The following is a 19,621-nucleotide window of genomic DNA, read 5'->3' on the forward strand; positions in this document are numbered from 1 at the left end:
TTAAGGAAAATTAAGATTTTAAGCAAGATTACAAGGACAGTGCTAATGAGACCAAGCTACTTTTGAGCGCTTTAGAGGCGCAGGTGCATACAAATGGTTGACCCCGATTTGTAAGTCCTTCCTACCTATTCCTTAAAATACCCATTCTTCCAGGCAGCCCAGGTGGCTCAATGGTTTAGCGCCACCTTCAGCCCAGGGTGTGATCCTGGAGACCTGGCATCAAGTCCTATGTTAGGCTCCCTGCATGGAGCCTGCTTCTTTTCCCTCTGCCTGTTCTCTGCCTCTCTCTCTGTGTTTCTCATGAATAAATAAATAAACAAAATCTTTTAAAAAAAGTACTCATTCTTTATTTATTTATTTATTCATGTTAGACACAGAGAGAAAGAGGCAAAGACCTAGGCAGAGGGAGAAGCAGACTCCATGCAGGGAGCCCAATGCAAAAATACCCATTCTTTCTAAATAGTAAAGTGGCCTCTCAGTTATTACCCAAGATTGGATTTATGAACTTAAAGCACTAAAGCTGCATGCCTTTCAAAATGTATTGAATGATCCAGACCAATATTTCCTGTCAATGAACCGACAGTAGGCTCCACTGTACAGGTTTCCACGGCTCCTCATGTGCAGGTATCAGCGTTAATTTGCACACTTTCACATGTGGTCACCATGCCTGGTATGTGACTTGCAATCCCAGACGTGCTGACCACATGCAGTGCACTCAGACTTGGGGTTTCTGAGCGTGGGGCTGTGTCATGCTTGTGTCTGGACTGACTCACTTCCTCCTGGGTGCTTCACATTAATGAGATTTTGCTGCTACGGTCCCTCACCTCAACCCCCTCGGCTCTGATCTGTTGCTGTCAGTTTGCTGCATTACAGTGCACGGAGCTGGCCCTTCTTTTTGTGCAACCACCTACAGCAATGACTTGAGATTTTAATTTTCCTCTGAGCCTTCTTCAGATATGTATCAGTAGTAGAAGAAGAAGTTCAGATTTAAACCCTAAGGCAGATGTGGACAATTGAGGATTATCCATTCCTTCTCTTGTCCTACTTCTTTGCACAAATACTCATCGAATGCCCACTGGGTATAAGGTGCTGTTAAAGGCACAAAGATGAAATAGATTAAGATCCTGTCCTTCCAGGGGCACCTGGGTGGCTCAGTGGTTGAGCATCTGCCTTCTGCTCAAGGCATGATCCCGGGGTCCTGGGATCAAGTCCCACATGGGGCTCCCCACAGGGAGCCTGCTTCTCCCTCTGCCTGTGTCTCTGCCTCTCTGTCTCTCATTAATAAATAAATAGTATCTTAAAAAAAAAAAAAGATCCTGTCCTTCCAGAAGCACTTAGGCTAGAAGGGGAGGCAGGTGGACATATACATAACTTGGCCACAAGCCAGCGTACTGAGGAGGTATATACATGGGTCACAGGAAGGAGATGAATGGCTTCCAGCTGATAAGATGCCTGGGCCCCTTGGCCGCCATGCTTCTGAGCAATAGGTCACATTCAAGGGGTCACCTCATGGCTTTAGCAGTCTGAGCCGGGAATGATCGTACCTGACGGAGATGGAGAAATCCCCTGGAGAGCTCTGGCTGGCCCGGATGATGAAGAAACCAACCTCCTTGCCCATAAGTAAGTTCTCAGCCTGGTGTCGTGAGAGGCCTTCATGAAACCATCTATTGGATGAGATAAAATCAGAGAGTCTTGGTGAGATGCCAGAGTGATGGGAAGGGGAAGGGGAAGGGGAGAAGAAACGACCCAAAGGGAAAGAGGGACTTTGGTCAGTAGAGAACAGGAAGAGACAAAGGAGGGGGCTGGGGCCTCTGAACCAAACATGCTCTAGGCAGTTTTCAGACAAGGCAAGTGAGCGTTCCCCTGATGCACCCACTTTGTTCCTTCGCTCCAGGAGAAGTCTTTCTTGCACTTGGAAAACCTGAATCATGGAAATGTGCCACTGCACCAAAATGGGACAGTGTGGGAGTGACTCACTGCGGGAAGTGGCCGCCTGCTGGCAGCTATGTGAGGGATGTCACTAGGAAAGAACTGCAGGGACAGATGATGTGCCAGGAAGACAGGAACCCCTTCAGGCACTGGGGGACCAGAGCTGGGAAGCCTTGGGCTCACACCCAGGCTGGGAGATCGGTGGGCCCCCTTAATGCCCAGGGTTACTTGTGATCTGGCTGATGTGGAGCCAGGCTAGCAGCAGCAGAGAGCAGCGTCAACACAGCCAGCTCCCAGGACCCCCCTCAATATCCAGGCAAATAATCCTTACTGTGGAAAAGAAGAAACAGAGGAGAGATTCTTCTTTCAGGGGAGCCGTCAGGGTGGCAGTGTCTGGAAGTGTTGTGGCAGGTAGCATAGCATACATGCAAAAGCCAAGTACAATCACAGGAGCAAGGCAAACAGTGGTTACAGCCTCAGGGCAGGAGGCCAGAAACCTCTCAACCACAGAAGAGCAAAATGAGTGTTTGCGATCACTCAGCAGCCCTAAGTGGGATGGGTCCCATTTCTCCAAGGTGGCTGCCCTATTGCTGCCACAGGAAGGCTAGTATGTCCAATCCCTTGAAGGTGAATGTCTGATTCACTTTGGATTCCTTTGTGAGCAATATCCTGTGCTCTCTAGAATTTAGGAACCTGGACAGGAGTGGCAGGAGGGATGTCCTAATTCTAGACCTGGAACTGCAGGGGAAGGTTGGTTGGGCTCCGAGGGGCCAGAAGCAGAGGGTTTCTGGTGGCCGTCTACCTGGAAATCCTGCCAGAGTAGCTGCCACACTTCGCTACAGGGCCGAACAAGTGACCACCACAGCATTGCCTTGTGTAGGAAATGTAATGGGGCCGGGTAAGAGAATGGGACATGCTCCTCAGCAGCCCTATCTCAAAGGAAATAATTTTGGAAGAGGCAGCAAGTGGTTAGGGGATTGTTTAGAAGATACACATTTGTCCTCTAATTGGAGTTGGATAGATGACTTCAAGACTTGCAAAAATGTCCACACACTGCATATTAAGCGAGCAGGCAGGGTTATGTTTTTACATATCCTTCCAAAGCCATTCATTCGTTCATTCAACAGGTGTTTTTTTTTTTTTTTTTTAAGATTTTATTTATTTATTCATGACAGACAGAGAGAGAGAGAGAGAGAGAGAGAGGCAGAGACACAGGCAGAGGGAGAAGCAGGCTCCATGCAGGGAGCCCGACGTGGGACTCGATCCCAGGTCTCCAGGATCACGCCCTGGGCTGAAGGCGACGCTAAACCACTGTGCCACCCGGGCTGCCCATTCAGCAGTTTTTAATCAAGTATCTACTACGTGCTGGCCTTCTGCTAGACGTTGGGGATAGATAGAGTGGTGAGCAGAGCAGACGAGAAGCCCTGTCCTCATGGAACTTACATTCTATCACGCAGAGACCGTAGAACCCACTGGCAGACCCGGTAGTTCACTGCGACAGTGATAAAAAGGTTTCAAGGGGGAGGGGAGAAGTTAGAGATGAGAGTACAGAAAATTCTCTTGAAGAAGTAGAGTAGTGGAGTGATAGCTGGAGGGGGACTTGGGACCAAGAGGTTTTGCTTTTGTTTTGCTTTTCGGTAAGATGGGAGAAGTTGCAGCATCTTTGCAGATGGGAATGACCCAGCAGAGAGGGAGAGAATTGATATGGGGGGGGGGAGAGTTTCTGCTAGAAGCACAGACAATTCTTTCCAAACAGCTGCAGGAAAGGCAGCCTTGTCTGAGTGCAGTTGCAAGAGGTGGGTGGATGCAATGAGTCAGCGGGGGGGGGGGGGGGGGGGGGGGGGGGGGCAGGGTAGAGGGGCTTTTCTGGTGGCTTCCATCATCCCAGTGTCCCTGGAAGCAAGGCCCTGAGCCACTAGGGCCGTGGGGGAGGGGCTGGAGGTCTGAGGAGCAAGAAGGCATCAAGTGGTCATCTAGAAGATTACAGGGCAGCATCAAGGGTTGAGGTCGGTGGTCGTTCTGTTGGTTCGGTGGTCAGTCCTGGTTCACCAGAGTCACCAATACCACTTCGGGTTTCTAACAGACCTTTGTGCTCTTTGAGCTAGACCGAGACTCTCAGAAATTAGATTTGTATCTAACCCTTGTGGTCCATTCTTGAGACAAATGAGACAAAATCTCAATTTTTCTTTTTCCTCTTTATGAAAGGAATTCCTCTTTTCCCCCCACTAATGGTTTTCATGGGTATGAACATGGCTTAGGGAAGGCAGCTGTTTGTGATCCCTGGTGAGGACGGAAGATGGTTAGGAGGTAATGGAGAGGTGCCCTGAAGAAGCCGCTCTTGATGTGGGGGTGGCCAACAGCGCCACCGATGGAATTCGTGGAAGCCCTGTGATTGCAATTATAGATGCCTTTAGCTTATAAACCTAAAATAGGCGATCCATGCCCATGGTATAAAATTCAAAAGGGAATGCAGTGAAATGCAAATCTCCCTCCCACCCTGGCCTTCAGCTGTGTGGTTCCCTCTCCAGAGGCAACCAGTTTTGACAGTATCTTGGGTATGCATAGATAATTTTAGTGACTGCTGAAAAAGTAAGGGGAGTGTGTGTGGGTAGGCCCATGTCAGCAGGCTGGAAATACTTACTCAGGAAACTGGATGTCTATAAAATTCTTGGGCACATATCCTTCTTGGCTTCCAAGCTCCGCCTTGAACCACTCCTCTTGGTTACTTAAGATCTACATGGAAGAGAAGCAAGGACAAAGACTGGAGGAAGGATGTCAAGAAACATAAGAGAGGGGTACAGGACAAAGAACATCTTTTTGGATTTAGAGGGAAATAAGCCATAGAAACCACACAGGTGCTCCAGTGGCGGGGCAACAGGTTTATCTCTGCAGTTTGGCTTCTGTGACCCGGAGCTATATCTGTCCACTAGTGCCAGCCACACATGGGACCCCATCATGGCGTGGCCTTCCAGGCTTGGCACTTGGAGGATTCTCTGAAGCCCCTTCTCTTTATATTTTGGAAATTCATGTGTCCCAGGTCTCAGCACCTTAAGCTCCTCATTTGAGGGATCCCTGGGTGGCGCAGCGGTTTGGCGCCTGCCTTTGGCCCAGGGCGCGATCCTGGAGACCCGGGATCGAATCCCACATCAGGCTCCCGGTGCATGGAGCCTGCTTCTCCCTCCGCCTGTGTCTCTGCCTCTCTCTCTCTCTCTCTCTGACTATCATAAATAAATAAAAAATTTAAAAAAAATTTAAAAAAAAAAAAAAAAAAAAAAAAGCTCCTCATTTGAGCAGGTGCTGGGAAGACAAGAGTGGCCACTCCATGATTTCTTCTTCTCTGCCAGGTAGCCAGGAACCTGTTAGAAATTTAATGTGTTCCTATTTCTTTAAACAAGCAAATTAAAACTTAAACATCCAGTGGGGCCAGCTTTGAAAACAGTAACTCTTTGTGTTCACACTCCATGTGTTTCACAAACAATTTGGACGTGACTCAAGATATCTGGGATGCCTTTTCTAAATTTGCTTTTAGCACCAGATCACAAGCAAACCAGAAGTTCTGTCTCCTTACTATATGGTCCTTCATTGACTGTGACCCCAACTGTTATCACTTCCCTTGATTACTCGTATGACTCATCAGACTTGGCTGTATGCGGCTTCCGGTTATTTCAGAAAATGTTTCACTATTAAAAGACAAATATTTTCCCCCATCCCCCACTGAGAACGGTTCTAAAGTATGTGGCGTGGACTTGAACAGCAATGAAGGTGTCAGAGCTGGGGCACGTGGGGGGCTCAGCGGTTGAGCATCTGCCTTGGGCCCAGGGCGAGATCACAGGGTCCCAGGATCGAGTCCTGCATCCGGCTCCCCGCAGGGAGCCTGCTTCTCCCTCTGCCTGTGTCTTTCATGAATAAATAGACTCTTAAAAAGAACAAAGTGAAGACGGCTTGACGATGTCATCGAGCCCCTGAACGAGCCACCTGGGAGCCCTCCTACGTCTGGACGTTGCGTGAGAAGTAATCAATGGGCATTATTGTCGAAGCCGCATTCACGTTTCTGCTTCTTTTGCAGCTGAAAACGCCTGAACTGGTGGAAACCACCACGCCGAAGGGGGAAGCCGGGGACGGCTCAGGGAGACCACTGGGAGCAGAAGCCCTGGGGTTGCCCAGGCCATGAAAGTTCCCCAGGCAAAGGGCGGGCGCAGGAACTTCCGGGATGGGAGGAAGTGGGGTGCATTCTGGGAACAAAAGGCCTCTGTCCGGCGGGACTTCCGGTTGTCGCCCTAGGGGCCCAGAGCGGAGGAAAGGTAGAGACACAAGGCCTTTCCTCTTGAAATATATGGGGAGCCACTAAAGGATTGTGAGCCGGGAAATAACATGGGAAGAATTAGAGCCAGGACGGAGTCCTGTACGAGAGCCTGAAGGGGGCTTGGAGGCACGAAGCGCAGCCACCCCTGCGAGGGGCGAGGGCCTGCTTGGAGGCCCCCGGAAGCCCCGTGTGCACGTCGTGACCTTCCCGACCCGAGGGAGAAGGGGATTCTGGGAAGGCGCTGGATGTCCTTGGCCTTGGGAGACCGAGTGGGTGGTGATGCCTTTGCTCAAACGGACAAGTACAGGAGGAGGAGCAGGTGTGAAGATCTCGTGTGGGTGAATCCACGTGGCCCCGGGACCGTCTGGGAAGGAAAGCCTAGCGAGCAGCTGGAGGAGAAGTTGGGGCTGGCGGCGGTGACTCCAGAGGCATCAGCGCATGTGGGGTGGAAGCCTGGGTCCCACGGGCTCCTTTCTTCCAGACACGAAGAGAGAGAAGAGCTGGGAAACTGGTACTTCTATCACCCCCAAGGTGGAAGAAAGGGCCAACTCTCTGAATGTGGTATGAGAAGACCCAGTTTCTAGGCTGGCCCTGTCACCAGCTGTATGACCCTTGGCAGGTCAACCAGCCGTCAGGAAGTGGTGACAGTAACCACTAGCCAGCCCCTCACAGAGAGGATGTGAGGATCCGATGAGCCCTGGTACCTCGAAATCCTTCAGGAAGTGTGTGCTGTTTTTTTTTTTTTTTTTTTAAATACAATTCTGCAAAATGTGGTATTCTTAGAAAGGAGGACTCCAGCTCTGAAGGACATGGTAGGGCTTATAAATTCTTTCAAGTATTATATGTGTACGTTTTGAATTTGATCACTTGTTCTGAAGAAATAAAAGTGTGTCCCATATTTAAGTTCTAGAATTGCTGAGGACAGAAAACTTTATAGTTTCTAACATCAAATATGACTGCTGGTATCACTGAGGACACGTGGGTACTGGTATGCTAAGGGGGGAGAGCAGAAAATCTAGGTCAGAAAAAGAACTAGGAAACTCACACCGGTGCCTGGTCTTCACACAAAGAACACAAGGACATTTCACGCCACGCCTCCCCCCCCCCCCCCCCCAATTTGTGGCTTTGGGATTCCTTTCTCCCATCACCCGGAGTGTGATGTTTCTGCTGGGTAGCAAATGTCAAATACGAAGGTGAACAGGGATAATAGGGTAAAAGAGGCCAATTGGAAATTGACTCATCACGGTAAGAACCAACTTTGTACTTAGTTCTCTGACCTGAAACCAGCTGTAATTTTAGTAATTGTGGCGCATACCCATTTACCTCCTGTAGCAACTGAAAGATTATCCTGCAATGCCGGCCATTTCTACCCACCACCTGGTGCTCCGTCTGCCTGAGATTGTGTTCCCAGAGAGGTGAATTTACAGGCTTTTTATGGTGTATAGAAGGCAAGGTTTTAAAAGAATCTCATTTTCTGCAAAGAAGAGTGTTTGGGGGGAGGTGGTTTCCTCCTGCCGCTGTTGGCTCAGGGCCCCATACTTCCTGTTCTTCTCATCTTTCTGTCTATTCGGTTCCCCATATCTCTTGTCCCCATCATGAAAACCCAAGCAAGGGGTTCAGGCTGAGCACATGAGGTTTTATACTTCACTTTACCATATCTTAATTCTTATAATGTTGTCTACGAGCATAATTTTCTGTGTTACGTGGCCTGAGAATAAGATGTGGGAAGAGGACAAAATGTACCATTGGGAGAATTTTAAAATTGGTTGGAATTATAGCTCTTAGCGGCCTAGTAGAAATCTGAAGTATTGAAGAAGTTAATTGACACAGGATTAAGTCTTAGTGCTTGAAAGCACTAAGGAGGTCACTGTTTTAGTAGGGAGCAATGGGATTGAGTTAGACATGTTACAGAAGTGGGTAGAAATGGACTGGGTCAAGAGACCTTTTTTTTTTTTAAACAACTGTCAAATTTAAGAGACAAATGTAAGTCTGGTGTTGTGTATAACTGCAGATCCAGGGGGTTGAGGCACAAACATGAAACATCCGACTCCTGACTTCAAATGTTTCTCTCCCAGGAGAAGCAGAATGGAGTCATTTGGCTGGAGTTCCCCAACCACCATCTTGTTCATCATCCTGTGATCAGCATCTAGTGAGCACTTGCTGTTTGCACTCAGGTGCTGGGAATACAGAGATGAATAAACTGAGAACTCTGTCCTGGGGAACTCACAGTCTGGAGTGGGTGGGTTGGCGGTGAGCTAGTCAGACATCGTTTGTACCTTCTAGTGAAAAAGTCTGTTTAGTCTTTTAGCATGAAAAGCCTAGGATGAAAGAACACCGCAGGAGTAAATTACTGGGGCAGTCACAAGCTGCCTTTGAAAGCACTTGCAAGATTTTTGGGGCTTGTTACCCATCTCTGGGACTCAAGAGGCAGAGTTGCAGTTGTACATAGAGACCCACAGGCAGGGCTACTAACCCCCATGATACAGATGTACTGTGGGGCTCAGCCAACAAGCCCCTCTCCACTTTTCATCCCACCATTAAGCTGCAAGGGAAATAATTTGAAAAGAAGGAGAGGTTGGCCTTCTGGTGGAATTCTACATGAGCATGCAGAAATGCAATTTAATAACTCAAGCAATTTGTACTGAGCACCTGTTTGGGGTCGTGACTTGTGTGGGGTGCTGCTGGGAAGACACAAAGATGAACCAGGCATGGCTCTGCTCTGGACCAGAGGAAGAATCAACTGGTCAATTATTCATCAAATATTAGGGAGAGTCAACTCTCTGCTGTTTTGGACACTGAGGCAGACCTGGCCCCTGCCATCAGAGCTTTGGCGAGTGCAGTAGCTAACACATAAACAGGCAATCAGGATCCTACAGGGTAGGGGCAGTGATGAGAGATGGATGTACAGGGCGCAGAAGAGCATAGAGGCTTGGCTGCTCATGAATAACTGCCACTGGAGGTGAGATCATCAGTGCCTTGAACGAAGTGTGTGTGCAATGCTGTGGAAGAGCTGAAGAGGGACTGATTAATTTTGCTGAGGCCATCGGGAGTGTGAAGGATTTGTGAGGGTTTCCAGGCAGAGATGGTCAAATATGTGTGTGCAGGAGAGAGGCATTCAGAGTATGGGGAGAGCCTGACAGCACGGTGTGTGTATTGCAGCGTAATCTGGGCATTACATACACAAGGGCATGTGCATGTGGGTACATACATGTGCATGTTCCTGGATGAGAGCTTGATGAGGTTAGGAAGTGGGTTGGGAGCAGCTGGCTTAAATTTCAATCAGTTGATAATGGGGAGCCACTGAATGCCTTTGAGAAGGAAGTGATCTGATCTGATCTGTCTTCCAGAAAGATCCTCCTGAGACTAGTATGTAGAATGATTGAAGGAGTAAGAGACAGGAGCCCCTTGAAGTCAGCCAAGGGGCTGTGGCAATAGTCTGACTGACAGCAGGAATGGGTGATACTGAAATATGGCAATCATTTATGAAGCAACCATTTGTGAGCGGGGACCATTACCTCTAATCCTCTCCAGAACCCTGCAAAATAGATATAGTCTCCACTTAACAGATGAAGACATTGAGGCTCAGAGAGGGCAAATGACTGAGCCAAGGACACACAGCTAGTAAGGTGAGATTCAAGCTCAGATATATCTGGCTCTAAACTCCTGCTCCTTTTTACTGCATCAAACTTCTCTTGTCAAAAGGAGAATGCTTAAGAGATCTCAAGAGAGACCAATGGACAGAGTACATGTTTAGGGTGAAACAGAACTCCAGACCCAGAGGAGGGACAGTTAACAATGTCAAATTCCACAGGCACTTTAGAAAGGCCATTATTTTTTTTAATACTTTTTTAAATTTTATTTATTCAGAGAGAGAGAGAGAGAGACTGAGAGGCAGAGACACAGGCAGAGGGAGAAGCGGGCTCCATGCAGGGAGCCCGATGCGGGACTCGATCCTGGGTCTCCAGGATCAGACCCCGGGCTGCAGGCAGCGCTAAACTGCTGCGCTGCGCCACCGGGGGTGCCCTAGAAAGGCCATTATATTCCACATTAAAGAGATCACTGGTGGACTGAAAAGGAGTGTTGAGGGTAAAAGACAGATTCCAGTAGGTTCCATTGGAATAAATGAGAAGTGAGGGAGTCAGGCATCAGTACAGAGAACCTCTCCCAGTGTTGGTAGTGAGGAAGAGAAAAGACACCAGGAGGTAGATTCAGAAGCAGAATCGAGGAAAGTTTGTGGGTTTTTTTTTTTCCTTTTCCTTTTCTGAGAAATAAGCACTCAAGCCAGATACTAGGTTCTGTTTGCAATGGGAGCTGAGGAGTGGGAGTTGGCTCCTGGCCTCTTTGGAGTGAGGACACTCTGTAGGGGTTGATGATCACAAGGTCACAATACCCACAGAGAAGGGAGGGACTGCTCACCGCGTGGCAGATCCCTCTGTGACCTTGGTAAGATCCCACAGAAGTGAAGGTCACCTTTCCTTGGGTCAGCAGCCCAGACAACACTGGGACCTTGAGAAGCTCCAGCATGGAAGGCACACTCTTGGCAGCTATATTACTAGATCTTGCAAAGTGACGACAGTGAGAAGGATGAGCCCTGAGGGTGTTCAAGTTCCAAACCAAGTCATCCTTCCCGGTCTGTGCACTTGTCACGTACTGACACGATTCTCTCTACAGCAAGCATACTTCTCGGTAGTGAGATTGGCCTCAGTGCTGCCTTGGGGTCTGAGAAGAGCACGGGTGGGCTGCTGCGGACCAGGGATCAGGTTTCTGCCACCGCTCTGAGGCCAGGCAGGGGGCATTCGCCTCACAGACTCCCCAGATGGCCTAAGGGCTTGTGCTTTTGCTCCAAACAGGGGCTGAGATGCAGGACTTAAGCCTCTGAGTGTGGTGCATGGACTGTGGAAATTCAAGGCCTCTTCAGCCCTGCAAGGAGCCACTACAACTCAGGTGTGGGTGTTAGGCCAGTTTTCAGGTGCCCCTGAGGGGCCGGGTGTGCGTGGCCTCCGTTGGCTCACGTCCCCTCCAGCTGTCTTTCCCAGGCTGTCTCCACCAGCACCCTCCTGTTAGGTTCCTCACGATGCTCACTGAGCACCACCCAGGCTCGCTCACCTCTGAGCTTCGGGTAAAGTCCAGCTCACCTTCGCGGCATTCCCGAGCAACCGATGTTGCCCCTCGCTCCTGCAACCCCGTCTCTCAGGGCGGGATCCCTTGTTCCCTCACCTGGGCTCCTGAGCGCTTAGACAAGAATATCTGGAAGAGCCCTTTGGACGGCTCTCTGCCCCCTCTCCTCCAGACCATGAGCACCTGAGGACAAGGATGGTGGCTTCTTTTCATCACCCCACCTGCTAACTGGCACCCCGGTGCTCAGAAGGAGCCCTTTCGATTGAGGTGCACTTTTCTTTTTGAAAGGAACTGTGTGTAGTTCTTAAGAAACAAAGGCATGGGTTGTTGGGTGAAGTCGGGGACTAGACCAGAGTAACCCCAAACTCCCCAGGGCCCCCCCCTCGGGGCCCCACGTCACCTACCTTCAGAACATCTCCGGTGTGAAAGCTCAGTTCATCCTCACCTGAGGCGGTGAAGTCAAACTTGGCGATGGCTTCCATGTCGTGACGTGGAGCTGGAAGAGAAGTAATGTTCTCATTATGCCCTTCTGTCCGGAGAAGCAGCAGAGCGGCGGCGGCCTGGCAGTCCGAGCAGGAGGTCGGCGCCGGGTCCCAGGCCTCCGAGGCCTTCAGGCCGGAGACAGGCGGGCCGCACGGGGAGGGAGCCTGCAGGATGTGCTTCCCGTTCTTCCCCCAATCCCCACATGCCAGGAGCAGGGAACCGAGGCCAGCAGCGCCTTTCCCCTTCCTTTCATCTCACTTGGCCTGTCTGGCTGGTCACCCTTTCTGTGGGCGTCCCTGTTTCTGGCTGATAAGGACGGAAGACTCGCTATCACTTCTAACTCGGGCCCGAGGGGCTGGAAAGACTGTTCTGTAAACATCGTCCTGAGGCTGTCCCTTGGCAGCTATATTTAACCAGGCAGTGTTAATTAGACAGATGCCATTTTCTCTTTTACATCTGAATCATTTAAGAGAATTAGGCAGCATCGGCCAGTGGGGAACTTAGCATCCTTCCACATGGCCTGAGAGTGGAAAGCATTCTGGTTCGAGAAGCAGGGGACTCAATTAGACTCCTTATTTCATTACAAGAGTGTAAGCCAAGTACACTTTGAAAAATTTCATTCTAATACTTCTCAATTGAGTTAAAATATTATTACCCCCTCCCCCCAGAATACACCAGGCCTATGTAAAATAAAAAGCCTACAAATTAAATATAGTTAGTTGTGTTTTTTTTTGTTTGTTTGTTTTTAAGGAGACATTGCAGGGGGCACCTAGGTGGCTCAATGAGTTAAGTATCTGCCTTTGACTTCAGGTCATGATCCTGAGGTCCTGGGATCAGCCCCACATTGAGCTTCCTGCTCAGCAGAGAGTTTGCTTCTCCCTCTCCCTCTGCTGCGGCCCCTGTGTGTGGTCTCTGGTGCTCACTTGCTCTATCTCTCTATCTTTGTCAAATAAATAAATAAAATCTTAAAAAAAGAAAAAGACATTGGGGCTATAATAGAAAGAGTAGCATCCTGGTTTTGTTGGTGGCTGACTAGCTGATGATCTTGTACAGCAACTAAACCTCTTGAGGTCTCAGTTTCCTCATCTGTAAAGTAGGGATCATAATATTCAACTAATAATAGGGGTGCCTGGGTGGCTTAGTCAGTTGAGTGTCTGACTCTTGATTTCAGCTCAGGTCATGATTTCAGGGTCGTGAGATCACGCCCCATGGCAGGCTCCACACTGGGCATGGAGTCTGGTTAAGATTCTCTCTCTCCCTCTCCCTCTGCCCCTCCCTCTGTGCACTCTTTCTCTCTCAATAAATAAATAAATAAACAAAAAACACCCAAATAATATTAAAAGAAATTGTATGGAATGAATTTATCCCCAGCAAATGTAGTCTGGCCAAAAGCAGCCCGTTTTCTTCTGATTTCTCCCATCTTCTATAAACTTTCTTCTTTGCAATTTGATGCTAATTCTCCACGACCCTTAAATCCTTTGGTTCTTTGCTAAGACAGTTTGCTGTTCTGACAGTCTTGGAAGTTGTTGCGTGGCATTTGCATTTATCAGAATTTGGCTAAGTCTGAAACCCTTTAGGTTAGTAACCTCACACCTAATGGCTTTCAGTAACCAGTAAACCAGGACCACAATCACACTCTCAGTGGGAATTTCCACCCAAGTGACAAGATTTGGGTAAATGAGGAAGGTGGCTGCCAGTGGGAGGGTACAACATGCAAAGATCAGGGGATCAAAGCCAACTGCCATGGTGGTGACAGCAAGTGGCTAGTTTCTCTGATTTTCCACATTTACTCAGTCTTCCAAAGGCAATTTGTAGAGATGACAATTACCCATCCCAAAGGTAGATATTAAGCAAAAAATACTTCAGGAGCCAAAGTAAAATGTCATAGTTAATTGTCTGAGTTTTATCACCAGCCAAAATTTACTTCAAAAATATATATATATATTTTGTACCCTTTCTTCAGGATCTGTCCAGCTAAGGCAAATTAAAATTGTGACCTCGGGTGACCCACTCAACAGAAAGGAGTATTATGCTCTCTTTAGTGAGCACTAAATGCTTTTGCTGATTTGCTTCACCCCGTGGCTTTAACATGAAAGGCCTCCCCTAATTAAGGCCTTGCCTTGAGTTTGCGGGAAGACGTGGTGTCTGCAGGTCACCATCATGGTATCAACAGGGGATACTGGTCACCTCAGGAGAGCAAGTGTCAGGTGAATGGTCCTGAAAACTAAGATCCCATTTCTATGCAAATTTACCTTAATAAGCATGATGGAGACAAGAGGAGGGCAAATGCTAAACATATTAGAAAATCACATAAATTAGGGATGAAAAAATATCCAAGGCATGCTCTAGATATGACCTTGAGCTTGGGAATATCTTTCCTACGTTACATGTAACTTGGACCCAGCCTGGGTACTTGGTCCAGGCTGGCTGTGTGCTGCTTCAGTGAGAAGACTGAGGCAGAAGTAGCATTGCTTCTGAGAAGCAGCTCTTTGTCCTGCCTTTCCCCAGGAGGCAGGTGGTATGGCGCATCGCAGAACTCCCTAGCTTATAATATTAATCCTGACTCCGAAAACCCAATTAAACAGGCCCACTCTTCATGAAATCACTTTGAAAAAAATTGTGTGCGTCCCATTTCCATTTGTGAAATGAAATCTGCTCAGATGCTGTTTGGTAGGAGGGAGACGTTCAGTGGAGAGAGGGGTGTGTTCTATTTTCGTTCAAAACGCAGGGTTTGCAATTTGTCCCCTTGAATTTACCATTCCCTGCTTCCCTAATAGCAGTGCCACCTCCAGGGGTCGGTCTTCTATTTGATCATAAAAACGCATGGAAATTTCTATCCTATTTTTCTATATCCATTAGTCTTTATTTTGAAAACTTTTAAATTACCACCAGGGCAAAAGAAAACTGAACTAACATATTTGGTTCAGTATTTATCCATTTGTTGTATAGTCTGTACCTTCCTATATATATATAGGAATATATACTTTTTAATATATTTTATATATATTTTAAAAATATATTAAAAATATATAAAATATATAAAAATATACATAAATATATATATATTAAAAACATGGTAGCAACAATTTTAAGACAGAAGAGAAAAAAGGAGGGACAGGGGAGAAAGTGCAGCCAGCTCAAGAGCTCAAGTGTTCAAGAATGTGGTGGAGCCTTCTAGCTGCTGTGTGCAGTTACAGTGCTTCTGACCTGAGAGGAGAGATGAGGAGGAAGACATCTCTTTAAAGAACCTCATGCATGGATTAAATGTGCGTTTCCTTCAGCTTCAGAAATGGCTGAAATGCTGCCTGCTACAGAACGAGAACGTGAATGACAGGTGACAATGTCCAAGGGCAGTCAAGCCACCTCCTGGAGCCTCCCCCACCCACCCCGACCCTGTCAATGATGACATTTATCCAGAAATCCTAACTCAGAACCATGCAGGGCTCCTGCCCTTAATGCTAGCACTGCTTCTCGTCACCCCTCTGCGTCTCTCTCACTTTGCCCCTTTATGAATTGCGTGCAATATCCATTAGCAGCCCCATGACACAGATCTGCTGCGCCACTTGGCAGCACTGCACAGGACTTCCCCAGGCACGATTTTCTCTGCCCCTGCATTTCCATTTAAGCTTCTTTTACCTCCAAAAAAACCTGAAAAATATTCAGCCTTATATACCAGGAATGTTTGTCTACTTCTAAAATACAGTCACCACAGAGGATGAAAATAAAAACCACAAGATAGCTTTTTAAAAGAGCCCCCATGGAAAATCCAGATTAATTGGATGTGTTCAGAAGCATGTAGTTACCCTCAAAAATGGTACCCGGCAAGAAACTTCTTGAAAGATTTCAGCTCCTCCTAAGTTGGCTATGAATAGCCAAAGCTTCCGTTTTATGCATCTCTTTAAAAGAGCAATTGCATAACACCACAAAGCTGTTGGAAGATTCAGGCTCAGGACCCAAAGAAAGAAGGAGCTGGGTCCTAAATCAAGTCAGCAACACCACTTCCTATTTTGCTGGAGAGAACTCTAATTTAAATATTATGTGACTTGTACCAGTTTATGTTGTAATTCTGTTGAGCTAATTTTTTTTAAAAGAGAGAAACACTGCTCCTTCTAAGTATTGGTTGTAGCAGATTTATCAGGATGGTAACAACAAACATAATTTTTATTAATTTATCTTGTGTGTGAAATGCAATGATAGAACAGTAAGGAATTTTCATGTTAGGACTTTGCAGCTACTAAGAGGAGCTTGGCTAAAACTGCAAAATTCTTCTGGCAGTTTGACCCACATAATGCAGATCTTTGGAACCTACAGGCTTTCTACTTGTCAGGCAAAGCCCCTCCTGGAGTCAATGGGAAGGCAGAGTGCTTACTCTCCTCCTAAATTGACAAGGTCAGCTCCATTACTTTTCAGAAGTAGGAAACCTTACCCTGCCAGGAAAAAAAAAAAAGATTCTAGCTAAGCCTCACTGTACACAATAGATACGTTCTTGAAAAGTTATTAGGACTAGAGTATTTGTAAGTGGCTTCATATTTGCATGCATTTTAGAGGCTTGTTCTATAAAGGAACCCCATGGCGAATCCCTTTACAAAATGAAAAGGAAAATTTGTTATACAAATAACTACCTTTTAATTTATCTGGGTTTTCACACATCAAGTCTTAAAGCAGAGCACACCTGTATATCCTTCTAGCACCTCTCACCATGGGTTAAATAAATGTTAGTCTCCTCTCTTTTTAACTCCCAGAAAGCTTTTTAAAAGCCTCTCCTATTGATATAGAACATTCCACCTTGGAGTGTAGAATAGGAATCATCAAACAGCCACTCAACTGTGCTGCTATAGCCAGGAAGGCAGCCTGAAAGAAGAGAATTGAATGGGTGTAGCTGGGTTCCAATAAAACTTTATTTGTGGACACTGAGATTTGAATTTCACACAATTTTTACATGTCACGAAGTTTTACTGTTCTGATTTTTTCCCCTAACCACACTTAAAAATATAAAAACCATCTTAGCTCATGGGCAAAAATAGGTGATGGGTGGAATTTGGCCTGCTGGCCATGGTGTGTGAATCTCTGATACAGAAGCTTTTATCTGTATCTTGCCTGCCCTAGTAGTCTAGTCTGCAAACTTCCTGAGGGGAAGAGCTGTGGCTTAGTGAACTAAGTGTGGGTTTAGGAGTAGATGGGCCTGGATTTAAGTCTAGGATGTGCCATTCACTTTCCAAGGGTCCTGTTTCTTTATCCATTAGACAGGAGTGACCACGTTGACTTCATGGAGATGTTGTATATTCATGTGTGTAAAGACACTGGCTCACAGTAGGCATTCCACAAATGGTAACAGGTGTTGGTGTTATTTATTCTTAGATTCTCTACAATATTCGACCAGTGCTTAGTAGGCACTTAGTAAATACTAAGTGAATGAAAACATGATGAGCAACCTGCCATCAGAGAGTTACAACTGTAATGGGTTTCCTCAGGGCAGGGACAGCAGACAGAGGACCCATTAACAAGGACAAATTAATTTCCCACTCAAAAGTGCCCTGACTTTTCAGCAAACTCAGCCGGATAATAAAACACACACCCGCACTAAAGGTCTGATTTATTTAATCCAACAGAGGGCAATGGTGCACCCCAAACCATTGGTTCTGTCCTGTAACTCATTTTTTTTTTTGCTTCTTGAGTCCCTACAACCTTTATCTAGACAGGTTTGGTGATTGTCCTCCTTTCTTTTGTGTGTTTTAAGGCATGTATACTTGATCATTTCAAGGAGTCAAAAGCCCATACAATACAGAATGGCTCTGCTGGGCAAGAATTGGAAATCATCGGCTCCTACTCCGTATCCTGCTGCTTGAATTCCCTGAGTAGAGGTGGTCCTGTTCATCTCAAAGTGACTAGTCCTCACTCCTGGCTTCCATTCTAGGTTAATGATTGATTTCTCCTGAAACCCCTACTGCATGTTTTTCTTTTTTATCTGAACCCTACATCTGTGGTTGGAGACTTTTTGCCTTAGTTTATCACCTTTTCCTGAGTGTTGAACATAGGAACAGGACACTGAGAGAGGTCATAGATGGCCCTCCTTGAAAATTTGTAAGCTTAGGTTGGACAACTACCTATAATTTACCTGTTGGCTATTGCTTAAATATTCTCCCAGAGACCCAAATCAATCTATTCCGGAAAAGGCAGTAGAAAAAAAAAAGGAAAGAAAAAGGCTGAGCATGGTCAAGAGATCAAGGGCTGGCCTTTCTTCATTTTGGGTTTTCAGATGGCAAGATTTTTGCTCTATTCTAAACCAGTGGAATCCCTGCTTACAGAATAGCTCTTAATCAGCTGGCCATGTTGGAAATGTTAAACTTCTTGCTGAATGTCTAACACGGTGTACACATTTCTTTACTGTGCCTGCTCTTGAATTACTTCTAACTCATTCCTGGAGCCTTTAAAATAGAAACCCAGGGCAGCCCAGGTGGCTCAGTGGTTTAGCGCCACCTTCAGCCCAGGGCATGATCCTGGGGTCCGGGGATGGAGTCTCACATCAGGCTCTCTGCATGGAGCATGCTTCTCTCTCTCTCTCTCTCTCTCTCTTTCTCTTTTTCTTTCTCTTTCTCTCTCTCTCTCTCTCTATCTCTCTCTCTCTCTCTCTCGTCTCTCATGAATAAATAAATAAAATCTTAAAAAAAAATAAAAATAAAAACCCAAATCCTATTCTAGTAAGATCCTCCTTCTGGTTTCTCTGGAGACTCGGATCTGCGCCGGCAAGTAGAGGGTAAAGTGGCAGTTGAATGATGGCAGCACCAAGCTTGCAGATAGCCATGTACTTGGCAATGGCGATCAGGGGCCTCTGCTTTCAAAGATTGACAACCAGCAGCTCCCACGCTCATCTAGACCTCCCCAGTCAGAGCTGCAGGACCATTTCTTTTTAGGTGCTGGACCCCAGGGGGGGAATAAACAGCCTTCTCAGGAGGACCTGGCCTGTGTCCACAGGTGTTCTCTCCATGGCATATAAGCATTTCTGACTTTATTGCAACCAAAGTATGCAAAGACAAGTAGAATATACTCCCCAAACCATTTCTGGGTGGTTGGCTGAGATTTTAGTACCCTCTAAAAGCCTCCATTTTAAATGGTTTTGCACACATGAGACATTCTTATTTTCCTCTTGTCCCTAGGTGACTCGTTATTTCCCCCTCTAAAGTCCCCTAGGAGGCATAAACTCTCCTGGCAGTACCGGCGGGGCAAACTCAGGCAACTAGAGGGGCTGTCTGCACCCCATCCCAGAATGGCGATTCCTCAGTGGCTGACCTCTTGGTGTCAGTCTTGGGGATGCAAGGAAGTGGCTTAGGAAGAAGCCTGCGGGGTGTGCTCCATTGCGCCTGCAGGTGTCTTGCCCACGTATCAATCATCCTCTGGCTGCTTCGCTTCAACAGAAAACAGCAACAGAGCTGTCTCTGATGACAGGTAACTAAGGGGCAGAGGGTCCCGGGGCGAGAGTTGAGACCTGGGGGCACTCTCTACCACTGCACCTCCTGCCAACCCTCTCCTGACCGCTTAGAGTTTCAATCTACTCGTTGGCCTTGCCTTGATGTCTTCCTATTTTCTGAGTGAGTACTATCTCCTCAGTTAGGAGGCACTTGTCTTTAGGTTTGGAAGCCAAATAAATATATTTCTTTTTTTTTAATTTTTATTTATTTATGATAGTCACACACACAGAGAGAGGGGGGGGCAGAGACACAGGCAGAGAGAGAAGCAGGCTCCATGCACCGGGAGCCCGACGTGGGATTCGATACCGGGTCTCCAGGATTG

At 47.0% G+C, this 19,621-nt stretch overlaps 1 protein-coding gene across 3 annotated transcripts in view; it reads right to left on the bottom strand.

The window, feature by feature from the left end:
• Positions 1-19,621, bottom strand: part of GRAP2 (GRB2 related adaptor protein 2) — a 64,430-nt gene that overhangs the window by 9,752 nt on the left and 35,057 nt on the right. The window contains exons 2-4 of one of the 3 annotated variants that reach the window (XM_041754204.1): positions 11,755-11,846; positions 4,571-4,662; positions 1,545-1,664 (exon numbers count right to left, since the gene is read on the bottom strand). In XM_041754204.1, coding sequence (XP_041610138.1) covers positions 1,545-1,664; positions 4,571-4,662; positions 11,755-11,832 — 290 coding nt within the window. In that variant the 5' untranslated portion in view covers positions 11,833-11,846. Of the gene's footprint in view, positions 1-1,544; positions 1,665-4,570; positions 4,663-11,754; positions 12,055-19,621 lie in introns of those variants that run through there. The other 2 variants (XM_041754205.1, XM_041754203.1) reach the window with 2 other exon arrangements.

The sequence above is a fragment of the Vulpes lagopus genome, chromosome 5, assembly GCF_018345385.1.
Source record: "Vulpes lagopus strain Blue_001 chromosome 5, ASM1834538v1, whole genome shotgun sequence".
NCBI lineage: Eukaryota > Metazoa > Chordata > Mammalia > Carnivora > Canidae > Vulpes > Vulpes lagopus.